This window comes from Ciconia boyciana, chromosome 4, assembly GCF_034638445.1.
Source record: "Ciconia boyciana chromosome 4, ASM3463844v1, whole genome shotgun sequence".
NCBI lineage: Eukaryota > Metazoa > Chordata > Aves > Ciconiiformes > Ciconiidae > Ciconia > Ciconia boyciana.
The window spans coordinates 48,750,978-48,777,366 of NC_132937.1; the positions used below are offsets into that span (position 1 = coordinate 48,750,978).

At 36.2% G+C, this 26,389-nt stretch overlaps 1 protein-coding gene across 7 annotated transcripts in view; it reads left to right on the forward strand.

Annotated features, from left to right (window-relative positions):
* Positions 1-26,389, forward strand: part of KDM4C (lysine demethylase 4C) — a 275,362-nt gene that overhangs the window by 140,478 nt on the left and 108,495 nt on the right. For 5 of the 7 annotated variants that reach the window (XR_012042211.1, XR_012042210.1, XM_072859870.1 and 2 more), the window contains exons 9-12: positions 2,229-2,422; positions 5,157-5,395; positions 7,508-7,869; positions 10,243-10,354. Coding sequence is in view for 5 of the 7 variants with exons in the window: in XM_072859870.1 (XP_072715971.1) it covers positions 2,229-2,422; positions 5,157-5,395; positions 7,508-7,869; positions 10,243-10,354 (907 nt within the window). In the remaining 2 variants the exon portion in view is untranslated. The remainder of the gene's footprint in view (positions 1-2,228; positions 2,423-5,156; positions 5,396-7,507; positions 7,870-10,242; positions 10,355-26,389) is intronic. The other 2 variants (XM_072859871.1, XM_072859872.1) reach the window with 2 other exon arrangements.

Genomic DNA, 26,389 nt, shown 5'->3' on the forward strand with positions numbered 1-26,389 from the left:
TTTTAGAAGTTAAAAATATTAGTGGACCATCTATGCACCTTTCCGGTATACAGAAGTATCTTAATTGCTTTTCTGTTACTGTTCATTGTGACTGACAAGGACTGTTCAAGGACTCTCTGAATGAGACACACTATTTCAAATAAGGTTAAGTCTTTTACAGCATGTGTGTATATGTACGTATATACATGTTGTTTGAAAAAGGAAAATTCTAATCGTATTTTGGGTAAAAACTATCATTAAAGACAGCTGCATAAAACTACGATTTCTATGTTGGTATTTTTTTTTCTTCTTTCCATTCCATCTCCCATTAGAGGGCAGTATTGTGAACATACAGCATGTTGATGTTGACGTATTGAAAGGAAAGCAAGCATTTTTAATACATCTCAGATGCCTTTTTCCATTATATATCTTATGATTTTCAAGAGGAAGAAGGGTGGACTAGAAATGATAGGTGGAAATAGCAGATAAAGACATTTGCATCCAGTACATAGAAAGCTAGCTAGTAGAAAAGTTACACTTAGTCCCTTGTGTGTTTCAACTTTTCTATGATTAAACACCCTCCTTGTTTAAAAGGGGCGATAAAACTAGCAGTAGCAAACCAGAAAGCCAGGCCATGCATTTACAAGGTTTTTTGTATATCTCTGTTTACCTGAGAGAAAATACTGTCTCAGTTTTTCCCCTTTAACAGAGTCATTTAGCTATAATGCTAAGTTCTTTAAAAGTTTTTCCATTTGAGACTATATGTTTTTGCCAGTCAAATTGCTTTTAAACTGAGTAATTGTACTGGGTTTATGTGGCAAGGTTTTGGTAGTGTAGGGGGGCTGCAGCGGTGGCTTCTGTGAGAAGGGATCAGGAGCTGCCCACATGTCGGACAGAGCCAGGTCCAGCTGGCTCCAAAATGAACCTGACACTGCCCAAAGCTGAGTCTGTCAGCGACTCGGGTGGCGCCTCTGTGATATCGTATTTAAGAAAGGGTAAAAAACACTGTGCAGCAGCTGTGACAGAGAGGAGTAAGGAAAATGTGAGAGAGAGAAACAGGCCTGCAGACACCAGAGTCAGGGCTGAAGTTGAGCCTGGGAAAAAGGGGGGTGGGGGAAGCTGGTTTTAGTTTTGTTCTTATTTCTCGCTATCGTAATCTGTTATTAATTGGCAATAAATTAATTTAATTTCCTCAAATTGAGTCTGTTATGGTAATTGGTCAGTGATCTCCCTGTCCTTATCTCAACCCATGTGATTTTTCATCTTATTTTCTCCCCGTGTCCTGCTGAGGAGGGGGAATGAGAGAGCAGGTTGGTGGGCCCCTGGCAGCCAGACAAGGTTAACCCACCACAATAGTTTATGTGCTGTAGGCATACTGATTTACTTATTGCAGTCTCCTAATATTAAGTATTTTGGAGCATTAGGTACAGTAACTTTAGTCTGAAAATTGTCTCAGCATCTACAGTGAAGACTCCTCTGCATTTTCATGATCATCATTAAGAGTTTATTCAAATAAGTCTAAAATATTCCACTCATACGCATAATTTGTAAAGAAAAATAATGCAAAAATTCTTTGGGGTATTAAAATCAGGGACTAGAGCCAAGTTTATGAGGAAAGTACTGCAGGAGATTTTAGGGTCTGCAGAAGGTCCGAATACATAACACACTCTTCTAGACCTTAAACATAATATTCCCCTCTCTTGCTTGTTTCTTCCTCTTTGTAGAAAAACCTGGGCAAAACTGTAACTTGTTATGGTTCTCACATGCATTTTGTTTTGAAGAGTTAATAGCTAGGACTCTATATGTCTTGTAAAGACCTTTGGGTCAGGTGGATACTACATGAGTTATTTTTAAAAAGAAAACTGTGATGCCACTAAAGATATGTGCAGTCTCTGGATTCAATATGGTATCATGCTTAAAACTACCAAGAACAGCTAATAGGGCAAAAAGAAATGCTATAGTTTATTTTTGGTCTTAACCTGTAGGAGTTAATCAGATGATGGAGTGTCCATAAGTACTTTTGTGGAATCCTAGTGTGTCATATTTGTTCAGGTATCTTCTCTTGAACGATCCTTACCGTCCCTCCCCCTCCCCTGCCCCCCGAAGAAGTGAGGAAGAAGGAAAAAGGAAAATTTTGATTAAAGTGGAGTTGGTTTTCACATGTGGGATTTTTATTTTGGACTTTCTTTACTGCGAACTGCGGCATATTCCATTACTTGTCACTTACAAATTCCTGTCTTCTCTTGCAGTGCACTTGTAGGAGAGACATGGTGACAATATCCATGGACATCTTTGTGAGGAAGTTTCAACCAGACAGATACCAGCTGTGGAAACAAGGCAAGGATTTATACACCATTGATCATACAAAACCAACTCCTGAATCAACACCTGAAGTAAAGACCTGGCTACAGAGAAGAAAGAAAATAAAGTACTTTCCCAAGTGGTATTTATGTTTCTTTATCCTCCATTTAATTGTGTTCAGTACGATGTCTATTTCCTTTTTGTTTCTTTTTTGCCACTTTCTCTGATGTTTTATTTTAATTCATTTACTTGAGACAAAGGTTGTTTTTCTGTTTTCTGTATTAAGATGAACTTGGGGACAAGCAAGTCTTTTTTTCAGCGTGACTATGAAAAATTAATTCAACTTACAAGTTATGTGCATAGCTGAAGTTAATGAGTATGGAGAGCATCAAAATGCATTCCAGTGTGGTATTTAGAATCTTTCTTTAGTAGAGATTATTCCATTAAAATTTTCAAGGTGTGGATAGTTGCCATTGTTTCTAGAGACATCTGCCTTTTGCAAGGGAGAAGTCTCCTAAGAGTTGAGGTAAAGGTTAAATCGGAAAAACTTATCATAGAGCTGTGGCAGAATCCCAACAGCTGTGTGAAGTCTCTAGCAATAGTCTTAGCCCTCACTGCCATCTAACTCCAAGGAGACATCACTGCCTATTTGGCACGCTCTCACAGTGCTGCAGCCAAAACCTCTCTGTGTCTACCACAGGTCAATCACAGATCATAATTTGGCATAACAAAGGCCTAAATCTCAGTTGTTGGTGCTGACATCACTAAGAAAATTAGGAGAAAAACGTTTCTCAGCTTGTCACTGAAGCTATCAAAGCTTTGGACCTATTAAAGCAGTTTCATAGCTGGATCTATTTTCTTGGTGTGCATTGTGTTTTTTGTTTGCATTGCACAAACATTTTTTGTACACTAATGCTTTCCTGTCTTACTTAACAGGATCTTTATGGATGTTCTTCTTCATTATCTAATAAAGATCTACTTAATTTCTAGCCTAGGGTGGGCAGTTTTATTAGTGTCTACTTAACTGTGGAGTGCAGTTTACTGGGTTAAAGATAATACTGAAATTTTTAAGACCTTTTTCCTCCTTCAAATAATTTTACAATATAGTTACTTTTTAAACTTTTTTCTTTGTAAGTTAATGTATTTCTTGAGCAAAATGATAGGAAAGTCAACCTGTAAAGAAGAGGACCAAATGCCACTGTAGTGGAACATTATAGTTGAGAAATACAACATTTGGCTTGTTCTGGGTAAGAATCATTTGTGGGTTAGAATCAGTTCTTGAAGACAACCAGTGAAGCAGCTGGACAGCCAATTTTTTTGTATATGTATAATATTAACCCGGACACACAGAGAGTGTAACTCTGTTGTTTAGCTAGTTGAATGCCATTTTGCCCTGTAGTAAGTTTCACTGTATGTATTGTACAGTGTAACTGCAAGTTCACGCTTGGACCAGCTGTGATTCATTAGGTAGTACCCTTATGGGTAGCCAGTTTTAACTAAAAGGAAAGCCTTTATAATAATTGTGTTGAAATTTTTAACATAGGAACATGTGGGCTGATTTCATGCACTTAGCTAAGCTAATAAACACAATTCCAATGCTGTTTAATTCTTGACTTGGCTTTTGTTCAGGCATGGTAACAATGTGTACTGCGAAGGGAGGATAAAATGTTTATTCAGCTTCATTTCTAGTGTAATGTGTCAATTGAAATTGTCGTCATTTTGATTATGGGAATAATACAAGTTCCAGCAGAGTGAAAATAGAAATACCATCTATGGAAATCTTCATGAATATAGTGACAGGGAGAGCATAACTCTGACATTTATGGCTGAAATACTTTGCTACAATAGAACATCTAATGACTGCATGTAAACAGTAATAATACTTGCTGTTATATTACAATGCAAACTGATGGGTGTGTTATACTTCGGCAAATTTTCTGGAATTTACTATTATATAGAGAGGGTGTTGAAAGATATACATTGGTGGACATAGGATAAAATGTAAGGGGTAGCAAAATGTTTTTCTAACATGCAAGACCTTTGTAAAACTCCTGGTTTACCTCCCATAGTTGGGCTCTTATCACTAGTGTGTTATGAGTTTTGAAACCTGATGTGTGATGAAGCACATAAAAATCTCCTCCCGTGTCACATAGTTGAATTTGAACCTGGACTAATCTCCTGTTACTTTTATCCCGAGCACATAAATTACAAACCAGTTTCTGACAGAGGGTGCCATTTTTCCTGCTTTAACCTTTCCCTTTTACTTCTGAGGTTGCAAAAACTTATGCTGAAGCTTTAATTTCAACCTTGTTTTTTACACAGCATTATGAAATGTATTGCTTCATATTGTAACCATTCAAAATATTTGGTGATCGGAATTTTTCCTTCTTTCAGATGCTTTTTGTTTGTGTTGAAATGCATATAAGAACTTCTAAGATATCTAAACATATCTGATTTTACAAGGGTATTCAGACTAGTGTTTTATTAGCATTGAGTTTGGAAATACCACCTGATTATAGTGCAACTGAGAATGTTTTGTCTTCATTACTTTTATAAGAGTTATTCCCTTTCAGGTTCAAAAGAATTATTCATTAAAAAGCTAGTTTGGATGCTGGTTAAGTAATAGTTACTTAAGGTTATTTTACTTTTACAGTTTAATAACTTTGCTGTAGAATGGTGATAAAAGATTAGAAAGTTAAATCAATCAATTTTTAATCTATCACTTAATAAATTGTAAACACTATCTCAACACAAAAAGATGAAAAATTGTCAGTTTTTTACCACTTTAAGCAGGTGAAAGGGACATATATATTGGTAGATGTTTTATCTTATCCAAGACAGACATTCTACTCTGACAGCAATATCTCTTATAACAGCTTCCAGCACACCAGATCTCGATCTAAAAAGCTTAAAACTCCAGAGGACAAGAGAGTATCTGCTGTGGTAGCTGGTGCAGAAATCATAGAGACTGAAGCAGCTACTGATGGCTTCAAGGTCAGTGAAGAACCTGGAAAAAAAGTGAAACTGGTAAACACAGGAGTGCCTTCTGGGGAAGAAGAAAACAGTAGTGGAATGCAGCTGGATCAACATTTATTGGATAATGTCAAGGTTGCAGGTGAGATAAGGACTGATTATGTTTCACATGTAAGTTGTAGGCTGTTGATACTCTAATGTCACAAATCAGTGGATGTTAAAGCACAGTATTATCCTAAGTAGCATACTAAAATACTTATAAAGTTATGCAGAGAAGATTGATATTCAGTAAGAATGAGAAAATGCCAAAATTAATATTCTGAGCTCAGAGTAATATCACCTAAACTGTTTTAATGAAGTGTTTTTAAAAGGGGCAAAAAGGACGAGGTTTTGTAAATTATATTTCTTCAATAGACTGTTACATTTTACAGCAAAATCTTTTTGATACGGAAATGATACAGAATGTCCTAACACTTATGCAAACAGTACAGAACATACGTGCTTGTAGTATGCTACATGTATTTACATGAAGAATGCTGCATATTAGAAGTGGTCTATACTTGTGCACAAAAATGCTCTATTTTGAGACTGCAGATTTCTTGTCACTTCCTGTTGAGCTGTCTGACAGTGCAAGTTATAAAGGCCTTGTCAAGCCAAAGATGGTTCTTTTTTTCCCCACAACTATTTTATACTAATATACTTGGTCTATTCTGGACTTTATTTCTTCTGTTCCACATTTCATTGTAGTTCAGGTGTAGTTTCACATTCCTGTTCAGAAAGGCAAACTGCAATTTTAACTTTAAGTTTGTGAGCACTCCCATTTGGTTTTATATTGATACTGAAAATTTACTTGCCAATTGCATATAGAGAGTATTTCCCTGATTGTGAATATTAATGGTTATGTTAATGGTTATTTGGAGGTGGTAAACACCAGGATTGAACCACATAAATATAACAAAGTGAGTATTCCAATGTGGAGGCTTAGAAATTCCTGCATACAAATTAGTTGGTGCTCTATCGAAGCCTTTCCAGGTCTGTTCTAATGATCATTTTTTTTGAAGGTGCTATTCCTTTACAGCTTCCCCCAACTTTTAATAGAGGTTTGGAGTGTTCATAACCACTGACAAACTAGTATTTAATTAGCAGCCATTCTATGTTCATTGACAAGGGAAGGAAAAGCAGAGAAGAGTGGAGCGCTATCCTCTTTCCTTTGTGCTATTGAAGGGTGGTGCCTGGACCTTAGTAGGGAAAAGGACCTTCTTAGACATGATGGTGGAAGATCCGGTACTCACGTTGGAGATGGTCATTTGTTCTGCATTATCTCTGGCTAGTATGTCCATTACACTCATTCGAGGCAGGACTCTTTGTACCCGCCATAACGTTTTGGCATTGGATGGGCTTTGTATGACTAAATGTTATATTCGTTTGACCTGAAAAGGAAATTTTTTAGAAAAACAAGTTCAAATAACCATTGTAAAGAAAGAATGGGAAGGGACTTTACAGAGACTGTTTTCGTTAATGCCTTGGATGTGCTGCTGAATCAAAATTCATTGTCATGTGTGCCATAGAGTTCTTGAGGAACATGTTTTTTGGGTGACTACTCTAACCCATTGTTCTGTCTATCCCATGCAAGCATCAGCAGGTGAAGAATTTTAATAAAGTAAAATCCACACAGTTTCACCCTTCAGCATCACTGAAATATAAAGTTATGCTAATTATTGAAATATAAAATTATGCTAATTGCTCCTCATTTTTAGACCGGTGCTGCTGTTTTCAAAATATTCTTGATATTTATTTGAAATATATCTTCCTAATTATAAACCATTAGTCCTTGTTTATTTTGATTTTTTAAAACAGGCATAATAGGTATAAATGCAGAGTATAAAGTTCAATATACCAACCTTTTAGTTTTTTTTTTCCAACTAGTCAAAGTGCTTGTGGGCTGTCAGAGTAAACAAGCTACATGAATATTGATTATTTTGAATGACATGAAGACCTGTTGTAATTTAAATACAAAATACTGATTAAATGATTAAAAATATATTTCATATGCCAAACTAAAACCATTTACATTTAATTTATTCTTTGATCAAAGCTATACTCCACACTTGTGTATGTCCTTGTACCAAATGCTTTTCTGTATGATTTCTAAATAAGGAACCATGCTTTGAATTTGTTTAACTCAGATTGTTGTGAAAAGAAATACAGTAATATAAAGTGAGATTTATTAACGAATCATATTCTTGATCTATAGGAAGCATCCATTCAGACTCATTTTCAAGTCCTGTTCCTGTACTAGAGAAAACAAAAACGGAAGATGAGGACAGGATGGATTCCAGTCACCCTCTCTTTACATTGGAAGATTCTGTGGGCCACATGCCCTCTTCTGATAGCAGTAGAAAAGAAGAGAGTTTGAAATCTCAGAATAAGTCTTTTTCATCCATACCATACCATAAGTCAGAGGGATGTGCTTCTGAAGCAGAAGACCCAGATAAAGAGGAAAATGTCTCGATAGAGGATGATGTCAGTGACCTAGAAAGCTGTGGAAGTAGCTTGGAACATGGAGAAGTTCCCATGGTAAAAAAGGATGAAGAAGATGGCATGGAAACATCCAGTGTATGTGAACCAAATTACATCATTATAGTAATATATTCCTGATTTAATGAAATTGGATGAACATGTTTCTAATGAGACCTGATATCCATATTAAAGCATTTAAGAATATGCATTATTTTAATCAGATGCTAATTTGAACGTTTTGAAGTGTTCAGGCAAGAGGGGGAATTTGGATCCAAAAGCAGAATGTTTCTGGAGCTTGCTTGTTGACATATTTTCCCTCTGATGTCAGATATCTGGTAATTTCACTTTATATCTGTGAATCCGAACTGTCAGCAACTATTCTCAAGCTATTCCCATGTTCGGTGCCTGCCAGTATGAGCAAGGCTATCAGCTTTAATTATTGCTATTGACATGAAATTGAAATTATTAGAGATGAGTGCTGTATTTGGTATCATGCATTTGTGTTTCAAAAAAAATGTCTGTTTTGACTGAGTCTTAAGGAGAGTTAACAGTATGCTGGGAAAATGTCAGCAGAATGGGTTGATTCTGAGAGCCTTACTGTCCAAGGACAGAATATATCAGTGTGGAAGAACATGGTAATTTATTTTTGGACTGATGCCCTTCTCAAATGAAGAAGTGGATGAAGCAAAGCTGAGGAGCATCTCTACATTGAGTTAGGGGGAAACAAACTTTGCTTTCATTCTATTATATTATCTCACATAGTTTATGAAATCTTATGGACTTTCTTGCTTTAGTTGAAACTGTATCCATAGTACTGAAGTTGGAGAAAGTGAATCTTCAAGACATTGCTATAATAGGATAATACAACAGTATGATTTCAGGGTCTGAAACTTGCTATTCTTGGATTTTGGGAATGGCCTAAAACATGTGAAGGAAACACTTGAAGGAAAAGATCCCTCTAATAAAAGGAATGTATTTTTACATTTTTAAATAGAAGGTTTAATAATGTTTTCTCATTGGGGCACCTACAAACTTACAGTCTTTTTTTACTCTTGCTATTCTGCTATGAAGGGTGGGAAGCTTTGACTTTGGGAAGCATAATGAAAAATTAAGCTGTGGTGGTAGTCACAGTAGCTTTCTGAGTTGTGAGTTCAATCCTGGTTTGGCAGAGAGAGAGCAGGAAATCCACTGCCAGATTGCCAGACTTAGTGGGAAACATATTTTAGAAGCCAAAGCAAAATCATGCTGGCCCTTTCACAGACATGAACTGCGCACTAATGATTTTTTTGCAATGTTGTGAGTTTTAATAATCTTGGCTCCAGCCATTCCACTGTAATAATAAGGAGCACTATAAACATCTCAGTGTTTTAATAATAATGTATTAGAGATTATATTTGTCTCTTTCTGTGCCTTTCAGCCATTTATATATGAGGTTTCAGATATTTTCCATCATAACTGCATACTCTTTCTTTCTCTTTTATTATAAGTGAAGAAGCATGTTGTACTGATGCAATGAAAAAGTCTGATCTTCTTTCCCTTTTTACTTGGTAACTTTTTCTATATCATAAACATGTCCTGTGGTTTAACCACATCTTCCTCCCTCTGCTTATCACAGTAAATATGATGTTGTTTTGTAATTTACTTCCCATTTTATAGTAGTAATTTTCAACCCTCAAATCAGTCAACGGGCATGTGTGTAACCTGCTAGGTTAGATCCAGGGCGTTGAGGAGCAGAATGCTGTGGTCCATACGAATCCTGTGAGACTCTGTCCTTCCCACCCCTCTGGCAGTGTTCTTGCCCTTCCTCTGTTCCTGAACCTCCAGATACCATCAGCAACTGGTTGAATTTGTGATTCCCCCAACGGCACTCAAATCTGGAGTTGTGAAAGCTGCACTTCTACAGTTTGTAGCGTTGGCTTTAGTTCTTGAAGCTTGGATAAATTCAAGCTGAACGTACATAAGGGTGCTTGAGGGAGGAAAGAATTTCCTTATATCCCAAATCAACATGTTAATTGCATATCAGGACTCTTAATTTCTTATCTCAACTCCAGATCATTTTTTTACTTCCTCAGTAATTTTGCACTCTTTCACAAATCAAGTCAGTGGGTTTCTGCCTGAATTTCCCAGCCATGGTTAGTGGCTGTATTGTACTTCTGGTTCTGGAAAATTGTTTGGGCTGTTCTTCCTCTCAGACCTGATTAAACCAGGATTTATGCTCTGGAATTTGGGAAGGGCTGCAGTAACTTATATCTCAAACCATTTGTGTTTGACAAGGATTGCTCTTTTTTAATTAAAGTATATATTCTGAATTAGAGACAAATGTTTTATTGGTACACTAAAGGTGCTTCAAGTACCTTGACAGTTTTTACAGAAGTGACATCTGTGCTTGTTTACAGAAGAATGTTTTTGTTCATCAAAATTAACTTGGCAGAATTACATACTAGATTAGTTGTGTTTTTTCCTTTTCAGTCAGCGGAAGTTGAAAGAAAGAAAATATCTAAGAGTTGGCGTCATCCACTAAATAAACCTCCAGCTAGATCTCCAATGACTTTGGTTAAACAGCAAGCAACTAGTGATGAAGGTGAGTGTACTATTTAATAAATTATTCTTATGATCTTTTTCTGTCTTTATGAGACTGTATATAGGCATTTGCAAAAACAACCAAGATGAAATCATTTATTTCTGCATAGGAAATGTAAACAGTGAGGCCTCTGAATCCACAGGCAGGTCATGTACTTTTTGCCTGTTTTCACTCAAATTCTTCTAAAAACATTGGATCTGTCTTTGCAAAAAGCTCTGAGCAATAAGACATCATTTAAAACAAGTATATTCACAGATCAAATATTCCGTATTAGAACTCACAGCAGTTGTGTTTAAGAACAAGGTTTTAATTGTGTAAACATAGCTAAAAGTGACATAAGAATCCTTTGAATACGAATCTTAGGTGTAAGTCATAGTGCCCTAAAGTGCTTTAAAGCTGCTTTTTCCTTGTTGTCTGTTTTTTGATAGACATTGGACATTTGGGAGTCAGTGTCTTAAGATACTATAGTTCTCATTCAAGAAAAAGGCTACAGACTTCTGAGCATGTTGTGGTTTAACCCCAGCCAGCAAGTAAGCCCCACACAGCTGCTTGCTCACTCTCCCCTGGTGGGATGGGGAGAGAATCAGAAGAGTAAAAGTGACAAAACTGGTGGGTTGAGATAAAAGACAGTTTAATAGGTAAAACAAAAGCTGTGCGTGCAAGCAAAGCAAAGCAAGGAATTCATTCACTCCTTCCCATGGGCAGGCAGGTGTTCAGCCATCTCCAGGAAAGCAGGGCTCCATCACGTGTAACAGTTACTTGGGAAGACAAAAGCCATCACTCCAAACTTCCCCCCCTTCTTTCCCCAGCTTTATATACTGAGCATGACATTGTATGGTATGGAATAGCCCTTTGGCCAGTTGGGGTCAGCTGTCCCACCTGTGCCTCCTCCTAGCTTCTTGTGCACCTGGTAGAGCATGGGAAGCTGAAAAGTCCTTGATTTAGTGTAAGTACTACTTAGCAACAACTAAAACATCAGTGTGTTATTCTCATCCTAAATCCAAAACACAGCACTATACCAGCTACTAGAGGAAAATTAACTCTATCCCAGCCGAAACCAGCACAGGGTATCATCAAAAGCTTACCAAGAGTTGTTACATATGTCTTGATTTCCAGACTTTTGCTTAGTTTCATATGGAAAGAATGAACATCTCTCTCCCTGTAGTTTTGGTAAATCAGTTTTACTCTATTGATTTAAAATAATCATATAAAAGCTGATTTTGATGCGTATGTCATCTGTATGTCTCATATCTGTATATATGCGTCTAACCGTATCTAAGTAGTGTTCAGGTTTGCAGGTAGTGAATAGTGTGCAAGATCTAAAAAGTAAGTGCCATATTTTCACAAACGTAGAAAGAGGTGGAAAAACATAGTTCCGGTCTTAGACATAATGAAAATAACCTTTGTGTATTAGAAAGCAGCAAAAGGTCTGTTCTCTATTTCCCCAGCTGAACAATTCTTGAGAAATTTTCTTAGAGCAGTTTTCTGCTTACTTTTAAGTGGCACAAAGCAACTGAAAGCAGGGTGAGTGGCCTTCCTGGGGATGTATAAGACTCAGCTTCTGATTTGGCATTTAGGTACTTTAAGTAATTTTTAAAAAAATTTATTTTAATGCTGAATAGTGACCACAAAATTGCATTTTTTAACTAAATTGCATAAATAAGTGTAATGTTAGGCAATCATTTTGAACACACTTGTCCAGATCTTCACTATAGATTGCAGATATGCATGTTATTGGATACTGTATGGTACCTTCAGGCACTTCAAGTCATAGAGTGAAGTAGAAATTAAGAAGCATATCCATAAATAATGATGATAAATTACAGTGATATATAGAACAGAGTTCTGTACAAAATAAATAAGTAAATAATTCTGCAGCCATGAAATTTAGTGCTCTGTAACTAGATACCACAGTGATCAAAAACATTAAAACAATACTCAGAACTTCTCAGATGGTCTTTTTGGGAGCTTACTTGAGTGATTAACTTTAGAGAGCCACCATCTGGTGTAGACAGGCTACAAATGCTAAGAAATTTACCCAAGATAGGGATTTGCTTCTCTGAAGTAAATAGAAAAAGTAAATCTGCTTTACCCAGCAATCACATATACAGCCAGCCAAAGTTGATGAATAAAGCTACTTTATTCCATCAAACATGGCTTGTGAAGCTTATTGAACTGTGCATCAAAACTATCCATCAAAATGGAAAACAAATACATTCCTTTTTCATATTGCCTTAGCATTTTAGTTCTGTAATGCACAGGCTTTTCAGGTACTGTTCTCCAGAATCTCTTCAGTTAGCAGAACTAGAGATTGGGCCTCACTCTGCCTTAAACACTTTGATACGCTGTGTGGTGCAGAATGGAGCTGATACTGTGTCTGTGGCTACAAGTCTGATTCCAGCATTGCTGTACGCTTCAGTGTGTACCTGCACTTTGTAGCTGCATTTTGCTTGGAGCTGTTATTTCATACTTTAAGTGATATAAGAGTCTTGTTGGGCTTCCTGATCTTTTTTTTTCCCTCAATTATAACCTCTAGTCAACAGTAGCTATTTCTTACAGCTACAGATATACTTTTTTGACTTCAGAGAGAGACAGCATGCCTGTTAATTGATTCTTCTTCTTGTAACTAAGGAATATTATGCTTTCAGTTAGCACCAATTTAGGCACTGTTGAGCTGGGTGCTGTAATTTTAACTGGTCCCTCATCAATACATCTCCTTCTTTGTTCCAAGCCTGAAGTCATTGATTTGTGTCTTCCATCTCACTAGTTTGGGAAAGCCATACTTTCTCTTCTTATCTGAGCCGCAGTTTTGCCAGGCATGATACTTCAATTAGCTGTTAAGCATCTTTCTGAAAATTAGAAACAGCTTAGGCCCATGATCTGTATCATATATGGATATGTTTGGATACCTTGAGGGCTAGACAGAGCATATTTCAGAAAGTGTTATGGTAATTTACACAAAAAGGATGATATTAAGATTCATCTAGTAAATTAATTAAAGATTTAAATATGTGGTAGGTTGCAGTGAAATTGCTCTTTTTTAATTAGAGATTATATTCCTTTTGCCTGCTGATGCTTTTTCAACCTTATAGTTAAAACATAGTGTAAAATTCCTATTTAAGCATGGATTGTGTACGATATAATCTGGCTAGATGATGATGTGATGACACTGATTTGTTAATCTCAAGGATTCTGCTCTTCGTTTGCTGTCTTATCTAGTAGTTTGTCAGCTTCCTGGTGTCTCAATTTTATGTGAAAGTAGCAGCATCCCAACAAGAAGTCATACACCTTCCAGTCTTTCCTCTTTACGCGATGATTGTCCTTCTGGTAGATAAGGGTGTATTTTGTTAGGAAAGAAAACACTGTCTTAGAATAATTTCAAGTAGCTGTTATGCACCTGTCTGCTTACTGATTGAAGGAAGTAATTAAGAGTTTTATTGGACATGGCAGTTGTTAGTATATCCTATCTGGAACTGGAATTTGATATTATTTCCATGCGTCTGTCTCTCATTGTGATCTAATTTATCAGCATGCTTTTGTGAGAACACTAGAAGAGAAACAATAGATTTTGGGGGAGCAGAATGTTTACATCCAAGACAGAGACTGAAGAACTGCTGAGGGAGACTGGCAAACTGAAGCCTCATTAGCTTTCTTGGCACCTGCTGGCCTGCGAGTTAAAGATCTGTGGCTAGATGAATGCCAGTCAAAGGAGATTTTTCTGATCAAGTTCAAGAATGTTTGTTGTCAGGTATCAGGGGAGTAATCAGTATCAATGTACTAATGATTATGTTCCTCTTTATGAAGGTGCTTCATCCATATTCTGGAGTTATCAGAAATGTAATTCAGCATGCACACTTACTCAGTGCTTGTTCTCTGTGTTTTTTGAACAAAAATGATGCTGGTAATAGCTACAATACTATAGTTTCTTGGTACTGTAATTTTTGAGTTCATCTATTCCTTTACAAGGAGGATTTGTACATTGACACATTAGTTTATCTTCATATTTCAATTTATCTGGGTCCAGTAAAATTATAAATGTAAACAAAATGGAGGAAGAAGATGATATGGGCTAGCGCTGTTATGAAAAATTAAGAAATTGGGGCTTTATAGTTCATCTGCAAATCATGTCACTTTCCACAAGTTGTATAGTCTGTAGCCATTTCTAATACAGATAATTTATATTCAAATTAATGCATTTGAAGTCCTTCAGATACTAGGGTTTTATTAGGAAGTTTCTGTGAATAGAGGTGATCAGAGGCTGTTAATAATGTGAAGGCAGTGTTCTTTGACACTGTCAGCCATTTCAGAATCATAATTTTGCAAATAGAATGCTATCATATTTGACAGCATGCTTAAATCTTAGCAGAGACTTCTGGATTCTCTATTAATACAGAGTGCTTTGGCAGAAATTAATTTTTTTGCACAGGATCACTTGGACATTGAGTTTTGTGTTTTCTTTTTATCACTGCATATGCTTCTTTATGTGTATGTTTCTTTATGATCTGAATGTTTCTTCTACAGAAAAATGATTGGGTTAATTGTTTCTTTGTGGTGTATTGGCATTATTTTTTTTGTTTACTCTCCCTGAAGCCTTTCCCTATGTATGTCTGAGTCTCCCTTATTTTTGTTTTTGTGGAATTAATGCCTGAAGGACTGAGCAATGAGAAATACTGCGGACTGGGGAATCAATCCCAGAAATTATAGCTCAGGCTGCCAGTTCAGAAAAATAAGTGCAGCAGTACAGTGTGAGCTGTATGTCACACACAAAATACTAATAATTTTTACGTAATGAACCTTGGTCTTATGCTCAATGCAGTATATTAACTTGTGGTAATATTATTCTTTTGTATTTAATGCAGTTATATTTCTGCTCACTTAAGCAATAAAAAAGCAAATTCAGCAGAAGGAGCAAGCATACTGACTTTGGATACACATTGATTGGTCCCAGAGATTTCTTTCCAGCAATATTTGGGCACGCAACATTAGAAACTGCTTTTAGATTGAAGTTGACTAAAATTTCCCATTGCCCCAAATGATATAATGATAGTGCATAGACTGAATTCAATATGGGTTTCTTTGTATATGGTTTTTAGTGTTTTAAATATGATTCAAAACTTCAAAGTCATTTTGCTTTCGTTACTTTGTAACAAAAGAGAAAACTATTGTGAATGGAAAGAGTGGCTTGGACAAGAGTTTGGTGAAAATTGCTAGTTTTACAGCTGTAGTTTTCCTTCTGCTATGACATAAATAAAGCTTCTTTAGTTTTTACGTTCACTCTCAGCATCCTCTGAGATGGGCTTGATCTGATACTAGTAGTCAAGCCGTATAAGGCACGTTCAGTAATATCATAAATAGGTTAAACATGCTGAAATAGGGGAAAATTACACTTGTAGATGCAATTATGCAATGATTCTTTTGCTTCAGAGCTTAAAATGCCAGATTCTGCGTGAAGATTCTTACTTATTTCAGAAAGAAATGTTAACTCTTCTTTTCTGGTATTTCTTAGGAGGTAGAGAAGAATTTGTTACCCAATTGATAGAGGCACGTTTATTTTTGCCACATTAGTATTATACATTAGTATTATAATTTGCAGTATTGCTTTCACTCCCATACTGTATTGATCTGGGTTTTGAGTACAGTTTTACTTCTTTAAAAATACTTTGCTCTTGTAAGAGTATGAGTTAATCAAGTACAGAATTTGCATTTTTCATACTTCATCATCTAGCATTGGAAGAGATCAGCACTATCTACCACTTGCAATGGTATCACTATGCTAGCAAAATGTGTTTTCTCTCCTTTCCTCTGGTACCTACGTTGCTTCTGATTTGTTTAAATTAAATTTTCAAGATTTGATTACCATAATTAATAAAAAGTTCTAGCACTTATGTAGCATGTGGTATCCTGAAGACTCAAAAAAACTTTACAAAATTGTGGTAGAATCTTTAGTAGGTATTTAGGAAAGGGAGGTCTTGAAAGGTCAAATATAAGCTTTTCCTGAATGTCCAGTACTCTTGTCAACCTTGTGGGCTAGCAGCTGATCTCCAGAAATGGAAAGAACTGACAACTGATTATTGCCACTGGAGGCTCTTGTCTCTTGACTTCTTTCAGAAGCAGCTCTTATCTGCCTTAGAGTGGACACCTACAAATGCCAGGATCTAAGAATAGCCATTATTTTGATTCAAGAGGGGAAAACAAACCAGTTCCTCTAACATTTATGCCTCATTTGCTGGACAGTGGTATATGTAGTGATCATTAAGACTCATTGTCCTCTACATCAACCTTACAACTATAACTGCACAGCTTTCTTAGCTTTAAAATATAATATTTTATTTCTTAAAGGAGTGGCTAGAACTGCAGTCTTAGCTATGGAGGCATGTATAGTTTCTCATTATGAAGTGTGCCAAAACGAAAATGGATTTCCTGCTGTATTAGTGCAGCCTCTCAACAGCCTTCTCAAGGGTGGCTATGGAGCTGGTAGGCAAACCGGGTATGATGTTTGCCAAGGAGACAGGTGTCTCTTCTGTAAGGTTATCTTCTGGAGCTGAGCTTCTGCTTCAGTAATTGTAGTCCAAAGAGAAACACAGAAAATGTATGACTTGTATTTAATGAGGATTAGTTTCCTGAGGAATTGGTATGGAAGATTGCCTAATAAATTATCTTATTTCCAAGATATCATAGTAGTAATTTTTTTTCCAAATTAAAATAATCTAGCCCATAGAGTTATCATTGCCTTTGTCAAAATCTGAAGCTGCTTTGTAAACCATCCATATTGGAAGTGACTTGATTTTAATGCCAGTGGGGTTTTATTAAATGCTTTTTCTTGGCTGAGAAGTGTGTGTAATATGTAATTTTTTAAATGTACAAAATAATTACACTTAAGAAATTGATCCTTGAAGGAGTTTGAATGCAACTGTTGTCTAGTGTATGGAGTATTTATGGGATATTTGCTTTAGTGATTGTCCCGGAGGTGCACAAAGTCAAATTAGGCACGTGGTGAAACCCAAAGTAAGATTTATTCTAATGAACAATGTTTTGGTACTCCGATGACCATTTGTTAACCACAAGTTCAGGATGCCAATGGAAATCAATGCTACACAACCGACTTGACTTAAGAATGCCTAAGCTTTAGAACAATGACCCAAGGTGCACAATCACTCACCTAATAAGGCGAGGGCTCTCAACCCCAGGGACGGCGTCCCAACCCAAGGGGAGAGTCCCCCACCGCAGACCCGCTGCTCCCAGGAGGACTGCCTCCGTTTGCCTTCCGGCAAGGCTCCATTTCTACCCCAGTCGAATCTGACCCGTGGTCATACATGGCCATGCCAGTTCCCTATTGGCTGAGGGCTCCATCTACCGGCGTCTGTGTACGTGACAACAGTCACGGTAAGGGCGTAAAGGCGCGAAAAGTGAGGGCGTGAAAGTAAGGGCGCGAAAAGAATCAGCGGCCGCCATGTTAAAGCCCCGGTCTCTATCAGCGAGGGTGCACCTGCTACAGTGAGCTGTGTAGGGACTGTAGCGTGAAGCTAATAATTTTTAGTTCAAATTCAGGCATTGATTTGTCATGTGGATTTGGACCTATGATCGAGTCTTTCTGGTTTGCATCTTCCATACTTAATTTATGAAGATAAGTAACTACCCGAGGCCTTGGTTCAGTTGAGAACTTCAGCACAATCTTAACTGTAGGCATTCAAGTAGCCTGGTTCCTCAAAATTTCACTTGTGTTTTGCCCAGAGACACTTATGCTGGAATGGACATAGGTTAGATTTGTGCTGCCTAAGAGATATAAAATAACTATAAAATATGTTTTCCCCACTTGGTACTGTTTTTTCTCTCTAGAGTAGCATAAAATGAGAGTATGTTGGTGAATCTGCTCCGTAATATTTCTAAATCACTCTAACAGCTTTAAATACTTGGATATTTACTTGACAATATAGTACTCGCCAGAATGGTCAATGAAGATACATTTTGATTTCTAGAATAAAGAAGAAGTACCAAATAATTCTGCCATATCTCAGTGACCCCTTTTAATACGCAACAGATGCCTGAAGATTGGGAGATAGTTTTCTGTATTTTTTCACTTTTGTACAGATGCACATACTGACAAGTAGGTTGGACAAGTTTTGTAGCGTGTTTTAGAAAATAGTAAGAATTAGACTGTGTGCTAGCTTGGAAAATTCTTAGAAGGCAGAAAGAAAATTGGGGAGAAAAAAGCCTACTACACTAATACTTTTACAGTGATAATATAATCATGTTTGTTAACTCCAACAGGTAATTGACAAAGGTAGGGACCACTCCAGTGTTGGTTTTCAGGGGTCATCCCTTAAGTTTCCAGAGCTCACGAGATACTAATTTTAAACAAAGAGGAAGAATTAAATAAAATAATGGTTTCGTCTTTTATGTAGAGAAGCATATGTATTTCATTGAATCCTTTATCATACACTAATTTTACGTTGTTGACATCATATATACCAAATACTGGGATAAAGATATACATGATCAGACCTTCAGGTTTAAGTAATCTTTAATTATGTGAAATAAATATAAATTGAAATACATATTCTACTTTTGGAGTTGGTTAGCTTAAATGAGCTTTAGTAAGCTCTTGAAACTAGATGGCAAACTATGGTGTTTCATTAGTAAATTGGTAAGCCTGTGTGTGGATGGCAATAGCAGTTCCTAAAAATTCCAATATAATTTTAGCTATTGATCAGATCTTCTAGCTGGTAAGTACAGTGACCATAAGCAAATTGAATTGGAATGCAAAGTAAAAATTTTGTTCATTAAAAATTGTGAAAAATTATGTGAGGGAATGGAATGGAGAAAGCAGCTGGTAATAAGTCTTTTACAGTGCTGTGAATTAAAGCTTTTCAAGAGAGCAGATATCTGTCAGTCTTTAGCTTGTAACCTGTTCTTGTAATGGTTTTGCACTGACAGCTACGTTTTTTGCTGATAGGCTACGTGGTAAATTCCAGCAGGTTTTCTTTTGTTTCTGGTTCGATTTTGATTAGATGCCTCTTTGAACTAAATTATAAATACAGTGGCTATTCTTTAAACTTACACAGTGTAAAGACAAGTGAAATTACTGGAATTGCTATAATATACATATAAAAATTGAAATTATAACATAAATATGCTATACAGATTTCATCTTGGCAGTTCTTATAGATATAAGAACATCTCACTTTCTGTGGCCTCATGTCCACATTTTAAATACAGTTGCTTACCTAACGGGTCACCTTTGAGCTTGGGTTTTGAACATGATAAGTATCTGTATTTCTGGAGTCACTAGTTAATTCATGTTTTTTAGTATCGGTTAAGAATTTGTTGCTTGTGCTTCAGCTTAGATAGCCAGGATTAGTAGACATCTTTGACAATTTGAGCCTTAACTATTAGGGCTCAGTTCTTCATTCCATATTCACAGAAATGTTGTGTAGCTATTTAGGGAATTCAGTGCATGAAAAATTAATTTTTACCCCTTATATTTATAATGTGCTTTTATGGTCTACTGTTTGAAGTAGAGAATGATTTTGTTGCAAGAATTAGTAAGCAAACAAAAATGGTAGTTTTAAAAAATGTCAATGCTATAGTCCTGTAAGTCTAGTTTTACAGATTATGTAAATGTAAACTGATTCTCTTCGCCATGAGTCCTCAGAGCTTTCTAAAAGTTAGTTTATCAGCAGCATAGCAATGTAAATCAAATACATTTTAGTTACTTTGCCATTTGTTAGAGGAAAAAGTTGGGGTCCTGTACAGTCTGACAGGGTCTTTTTAGATATTCCACATATAGAAAATTCAGTGCATAATAGAAAATTTACTTATTTGAAGTCAGTTGAAATTACATGGGATTTTGATTTAGCAGAGTGATACAGTGTGCACTCAAATCACAATACAAGTACAAACTACGTTTAGGAGATTGTAGCAATTCCAATATATAGTTCAGTCATAATACGAGTTTGAATTTCATTACTGGTATCTAATAATATGCTTACTGTCACAATGCTGGATATTTCCAGGCTCTGGGAAGGAATATGTGGGTTGCAACTGGTTCAGGCCCATTGCTTGCTTTGTTTGGTTTTTGCCATGGGAGCAAACACTTTCATAATACTTTATTCTCATGAGTCACTTGAGTCATCACCCTGAAAAGGATCAGTATCAAACCAGATATCTCTTGATCATTCATTGTCCTTGGTATAACGTGGTGGCCATCACTTGAATGAGGTCTCTTTCAGTAGACCATTGTAAATGATCCGTATGTGTATGGTCATCACATATGATTTGAGGCGGCAACTTTGAGTGTAAGAACTTATTTCGATTCTCTGTGTACATTGCTTATGCATTTTGTTATCTTTTATAACTGTTTCTTTTTCTTGTTCTGGCATGCTATGTGTTAATTTCTCTTCTTCTAACTTCTGCACTACTACTTACAAGTAAATACTCAGCAACCTGCGAAGCCCTGGTTTTCTCTCCTTTCTTCAACTTGTTAGAACCTTTCAATTTTTCAAATTCATCAGTTGGATCAGTGCTTTGTTTTGCTGTCCATGAAAAATCCTGGTTATGGTTTTCCCATCCCTCCTTTTCAAAGTTACTGGTGAGATTTTTCCAAACTTTGCTAGTATTTGTAATAATTCTGTCACTTCTTATAAATGGTAGTGGTCCTGTCTGCAGCCAGTCTTATCACTACCTGTTCTTATCCACAATGCAGGTTTTCTCTACTAGGTTCTTATTTGTGACTAACACCAAATCAGAAAGCATGTTTTTGCCAAAGTAATCATTACTTCTTTAATGGGTACCGCTCACCCTCAGGAATATCCTGCCGACTATGCCCGTTAATGTCAGAGTATAGTACACTCTGACCATGTTCTTTTAGATATTCCATGTGTGGAGGGTTTAATGAGTAACACAAAATTTTCTTATTTGAAATTAGTTGAAGTTACATGGGATTTCGATTTAGCAGAGTGATACAGCATTGCACTTAAATCACAGTGAAAGTACAAATTACGTTTAGCAGAGTGTAGCAATTGTAATATACAGTTCAATCACAATACAAGTACAAATTACATTTAGCAAAGTGTAGCAATTGCAATACACAGTTCAATCACAAAACAAATTTGAATTTCATTATGGGACTCTAATGATAGGCTCAAGAAAAATCAGAGTATCCCAGTATCTAAATGCATCTTTCAATTCCATCAAATTGTCTTTTTAAAAATTTTTTGAACTCTGAATTTTTCTGACCTTTCAGAACATTTCGAGATCTGCTACAACTGACGTGTTACACTTTTTTGATATTTTACTTTTTTTTAATAAAGCACACCATTAGTTTCTTTTGTGAGCTAAACCTTATTTAATCCAGGAGCTCTCAGGCTTAGCCTCTAGAGCTCTGGTTCAGTATGGCTATCTTTACATATAATTTTTATGAGAACTGAGTTGTTAATTGATAATTCAGCAATTAGACTCTCTAACAAAAAATGTGTACATAGTTTACAGTACTGTTACTGTACAGTACCATACAAGAAATTAAATTTCTCGTGCAGTACAAGAAATGAGAAAGTTTACATTTTCATATTTTGCTATGAAATCTATGGCTTTCATTACTGAAAAAAGGCAACACAATTTCTGAAACTGAGTTTGCTGATATACTGCAGGAGCAGTTAAGTTTTGAAGTTGCAAGTCTTTTTCCCTGACTGACTTTTTTTTTTAATTATTATTATTATTTCCTCCAGGACATGTGAAACTATAGATAATGCCTCCCAGGGCTGAGATTATGCTCAACTACCTGAAAAATAACAGATGCTGCTATGCTCTTCATAGCAGAGAATGCTGCTGTACAAAGCCAGGAAACATCAGTAGAACATAACCCCAAGCAGCAAAATCATTGTTGAGATTGGCAAAAGCAAATTGTACTGTATTAGCGTGTATGGCTTTTCACATCTGCTGGGTTAAATCAGCAAATACTGGCAACAGCCCATTCTGCAAATGGCCCAAATGTTTTCCGTCTGAGAATCTCAGTTTAACTTAGTAAGCAAAAACCGTTCAAAGCAATAGTATTGAGTGTTGGAGGAAGTTTGCCACAAACTATTAAACCAGTAACATTTGTGAAAACATTTATTTCATTCACTTACCCACTTGGAAAGCAGCACAGTAACTGTTTATAAGTACTTTGTTATAGTAGGAGTTTCCTTTGTACCAAAACAGATTCTGGGCTATAATTTTCTTTCTACATAGTGTGTTTTAATGAATTGTTTCACTTTTCTTAAATATGTAAAGGGATACAGATGCGTTTAAATAATCGCATTAATGAGAGCTGGTATTTCTGAAATTACATTACAGATTATTACATTAATCCTATATAAATATTATTTTAAGGTACAAATATGGTAGCAGGAACTAGTATGGAGTTTGGCATTGCTAATCACCTTATAGTAGCAGTACCACTATGGCTGAATTATTTTATGATACAGTAAGGTTTGTAACAACTGTTATGCATTTATTAAAAGTCATTAATTGGCTCATCAAGTGTTTCAGCTTTTCTTTTGGAAAAAAGAGCACTTGCTCTATCCCCTTAAGAAACAAAATATTTAACCTCATTACGAATTGTATCTAGTAAAGTAACATTACAACAAAGCATTATACTTTAAGTGAAGTAAAAATGCCCTGATGGTTCATGGAGAATTGAGATCTGTGACCACTGTTAGGGGTGGCAGTAAGGAGATGTTTTTAAATGCATAGGAATAGTCTGTATTACATCATCCCATTAATACTTTTTGGGGGGCTCGTATCGATCCTTTTTAAACTTCTGCATGAATATGTGATACAATTACAGACAGAAACATAACAGAAGTTACAAGAAACAGGCTTTATTAATATAAGAGTATTTTAAAAAATGTGCATACTAACAGACTTGCATGATAAGCTCTCCTTGGGAGTCTATAAGAGGCAGAAATGGCACTCTCATTGTGTGAAGTGTGTGATAACTCCACATAGTTATTATCAAAGCATACCAAAATCACTGATATATTTAATGATGTATTGATAAGGTGTTTGAATCCAAGTAGGATATATTGTCAAAGTATATCCAGTAAAGGGTCTTTGAACTTGATTTAAACATATGCTCCAACTTTGAAGGTTTTACATCTTATCCAGGAGATTTCTGGCTGCTTTAAACTGTATTGCCTAACACACTAGCAGAACTCAAGTCAGTATTTTTACTTATAAATACAATTTAAATACCAGTAATAAAGAACTAAATTCTGTGTTCCGTGTTCCTTGTTCCAGAGTCTGATACTCTCTGACTGTGTTCTTTTAGATGTCCCACGTGACAAGTATTTAATATTTAATACCAAATTTACTGGAAGATATTTTACGTTACACAGGATTTTGCATTAGCAGAGTGATACAGCAATGTACTGAAATCACAATACATGCACAATACAGCAATTGCAATATACAGTTGGATCACAATATAAATGTGATTCCCGTTACTGGTCTATATATGCTCTCTGTCACGATGCTGGGTGTCACCATTTGCTGGGAAGGAATACGTGGGTTGAAGTCAGCTCAAACCTGTTACTCTGTTTAAAGTTCATTTTGTTCAATGTTCAGTTTTTATACTCTATGTTGGACCGAGCCATATACACACTTCCCATGTTCTGGCCTGGCTGGCTCAGGAAGACATTTGCAATCTTCTGATTAACTCAGGGAAAAACATTTACACAGCCAGTGGATCCACCCAGCTGATACAGCCATTTTTCTAAAACAAAGGCGGCCTTCTGTTCCCCTTTATGTTGAGATAAATTCAGCTTCCTTTGCAACAGCTATGGGCAGTCACTCCCTAGATTCTTCCCTGAGATGCAAAAGCACAGAGCCCTTGTGCATGTCCTCTGAGCCTTCTTCAGTTTCAGCAGTTTATTGGTTGGTCACATGATGTATAGAACATTAAAGTGTAAATTAGAGGAACAGTGCCCTGATTTACAGACAAAATATACCTACATCATCAAGAAGATTTCAGGAGACTGCCAGTGTTTGTTAGGCAGAATGAAGGAGTGCTTAATCATAGGTCCTCTTCCACATATGGGATGCCCAAGATTTCTTCTTCTGTCCTAGAAAATATTAATTCAGCATGGAGCTCCTTTTAAGTTGTTTAAAGATAAGATCATCTTGGGTTTTTTTGTTTCTTTCTTTGGCATCAGGGAATTCTTGAAACTCTGAATGATAATTTCATATTTGTTTCCTTTGAGTAACACATTCTTTTTAATGAACCAAATCTTAGAAGGTCCCTATGTCTCTTATTCATTACAGAAGGGTGATGTGAAGTATAATTTACGGCTGCAAAGGTAGGGGCTGGTTTGAATTTATTCAAACTTATAGATTTATTCAAACAAATAAAACATTTTATTTTATAATGTACACTTACAGTCATGCTTTGAACTTTACAAGGATGATAGGTTGTAGAAGTTCTATGATATTTAGTTTTTTTTCCTGACTGTGACTGAGCTGCCTTATCTATGAGTTTTTGCAGGCATGTCTATGTAGATGTTTCCAGTGGTGCAAGTACAAGTCTTTATTTTCCTTTCTTATACAGTGTCCTATTTTTAAAATATTTAAAAAAAAAATCAGTTTAATTGAATTTTTACATGATGCAACATTTGTGTAGACAGTCCTTTTTAATGTAAAAATGGTTTATTTTAGTGTAGGTTATTCAATTTTTATTTCATATAATTCCTCAGGCGTGTCACATTCCAAATAGTAAAGGCTGCATGTGATAATCAGAGGATTTTCATTTTTGCAGGTTAAGTAAGGAAATCCTCTACTGTATTTTTATAGTTACGGAATTTTAATACATCCTGAGAATGAGTGCTGGATGGTTCTCAGAGTTTCACTTCGAAGTAGGGAGTGAGCACATACATCTTTGTATAGTCAGCCTCTGAGCACGGTGTCTTATCTACTGAAGTTCTCTGGAGACAAATGGTCCAAGGAAAAGAGTGAGCTTGACTGTAAGAAAGTTAATCAGATAATTATAGTTCTGTTGCATTGTTAAGCAATTCTGAATTCCTATAAGTAGCACTTATATTTCAGGTTAAACATAACATTTACACTTGAACATGGTGTTGTGTGGGAAGGTGTTCTGCTAAAGAGATGTTTATTTTTGTAGCTGAAGTGATGGCCTCATTTTTTGATACAATATTTGTTGCTATGGGAATAATTACTATATCTAAAGTAGAGTGCCATGATTCAGATGGAGATTAAACAACAGGAATAGATCAACTGAAAACCTTAAAGGTGGTGCTTTGAGTATTTGTCAGTGTGCCTATGTGTTATGCATGAGAGTTTGCAATCTCTTGAACAGTGCTGTCAATTGAGCTGCAAATGTATATTGAATTTCCTTGTCATGGCTAGCAGGTTCAACTCCTGTATTTTCTTTTATTCCCTCTGACAGCAAGATGTATCCTGTACTATACTTAAGTTGATTTGACGTTTCTTTAACAAAGAATATCAAGAATGCATTATTCACTTTTGCCTTGATTAATTCTTAATTTGTAATGTAAGTTTCACGCTGAAAAGCTGAAAAAAGCAAATGTCACATCAGCGTTCTCACCAGGGAATTCTGCTACGCACCTGTACAGAGTCCTGTTCATGCACTTACTGGCAGTGAACTGTGAGGATTTGTCAGTGATTTGATCCAGGTTACAGCAGACAAAGAATTAAGATAGATTTCCTAGCTCCATTTCATATTGTACAAAGAAAATGCTCTCCATAGACGTGTATTGTGTTTCATATCACTGCACTGGCTGACCTGAATCTTTCGGATTGTCTGTCTTGGGCCATTGGTAGCTGCTCTTAGTGCAAGGTCAGTTTATTGCAAAGGTTTGACTGAATAATGGAGTGTATTGTAGAGTGTTGTTGGTTGGCAGCATTGCATAAGTGACTGTTCATCAACTTGCTCTACCAGAACTGAGACAACATTCTCAGGCTCTTTCAGAAAAATGCCAATATGTAAGATTTTTAGTGAAACATCATGTTCATAGCGAGTCACGG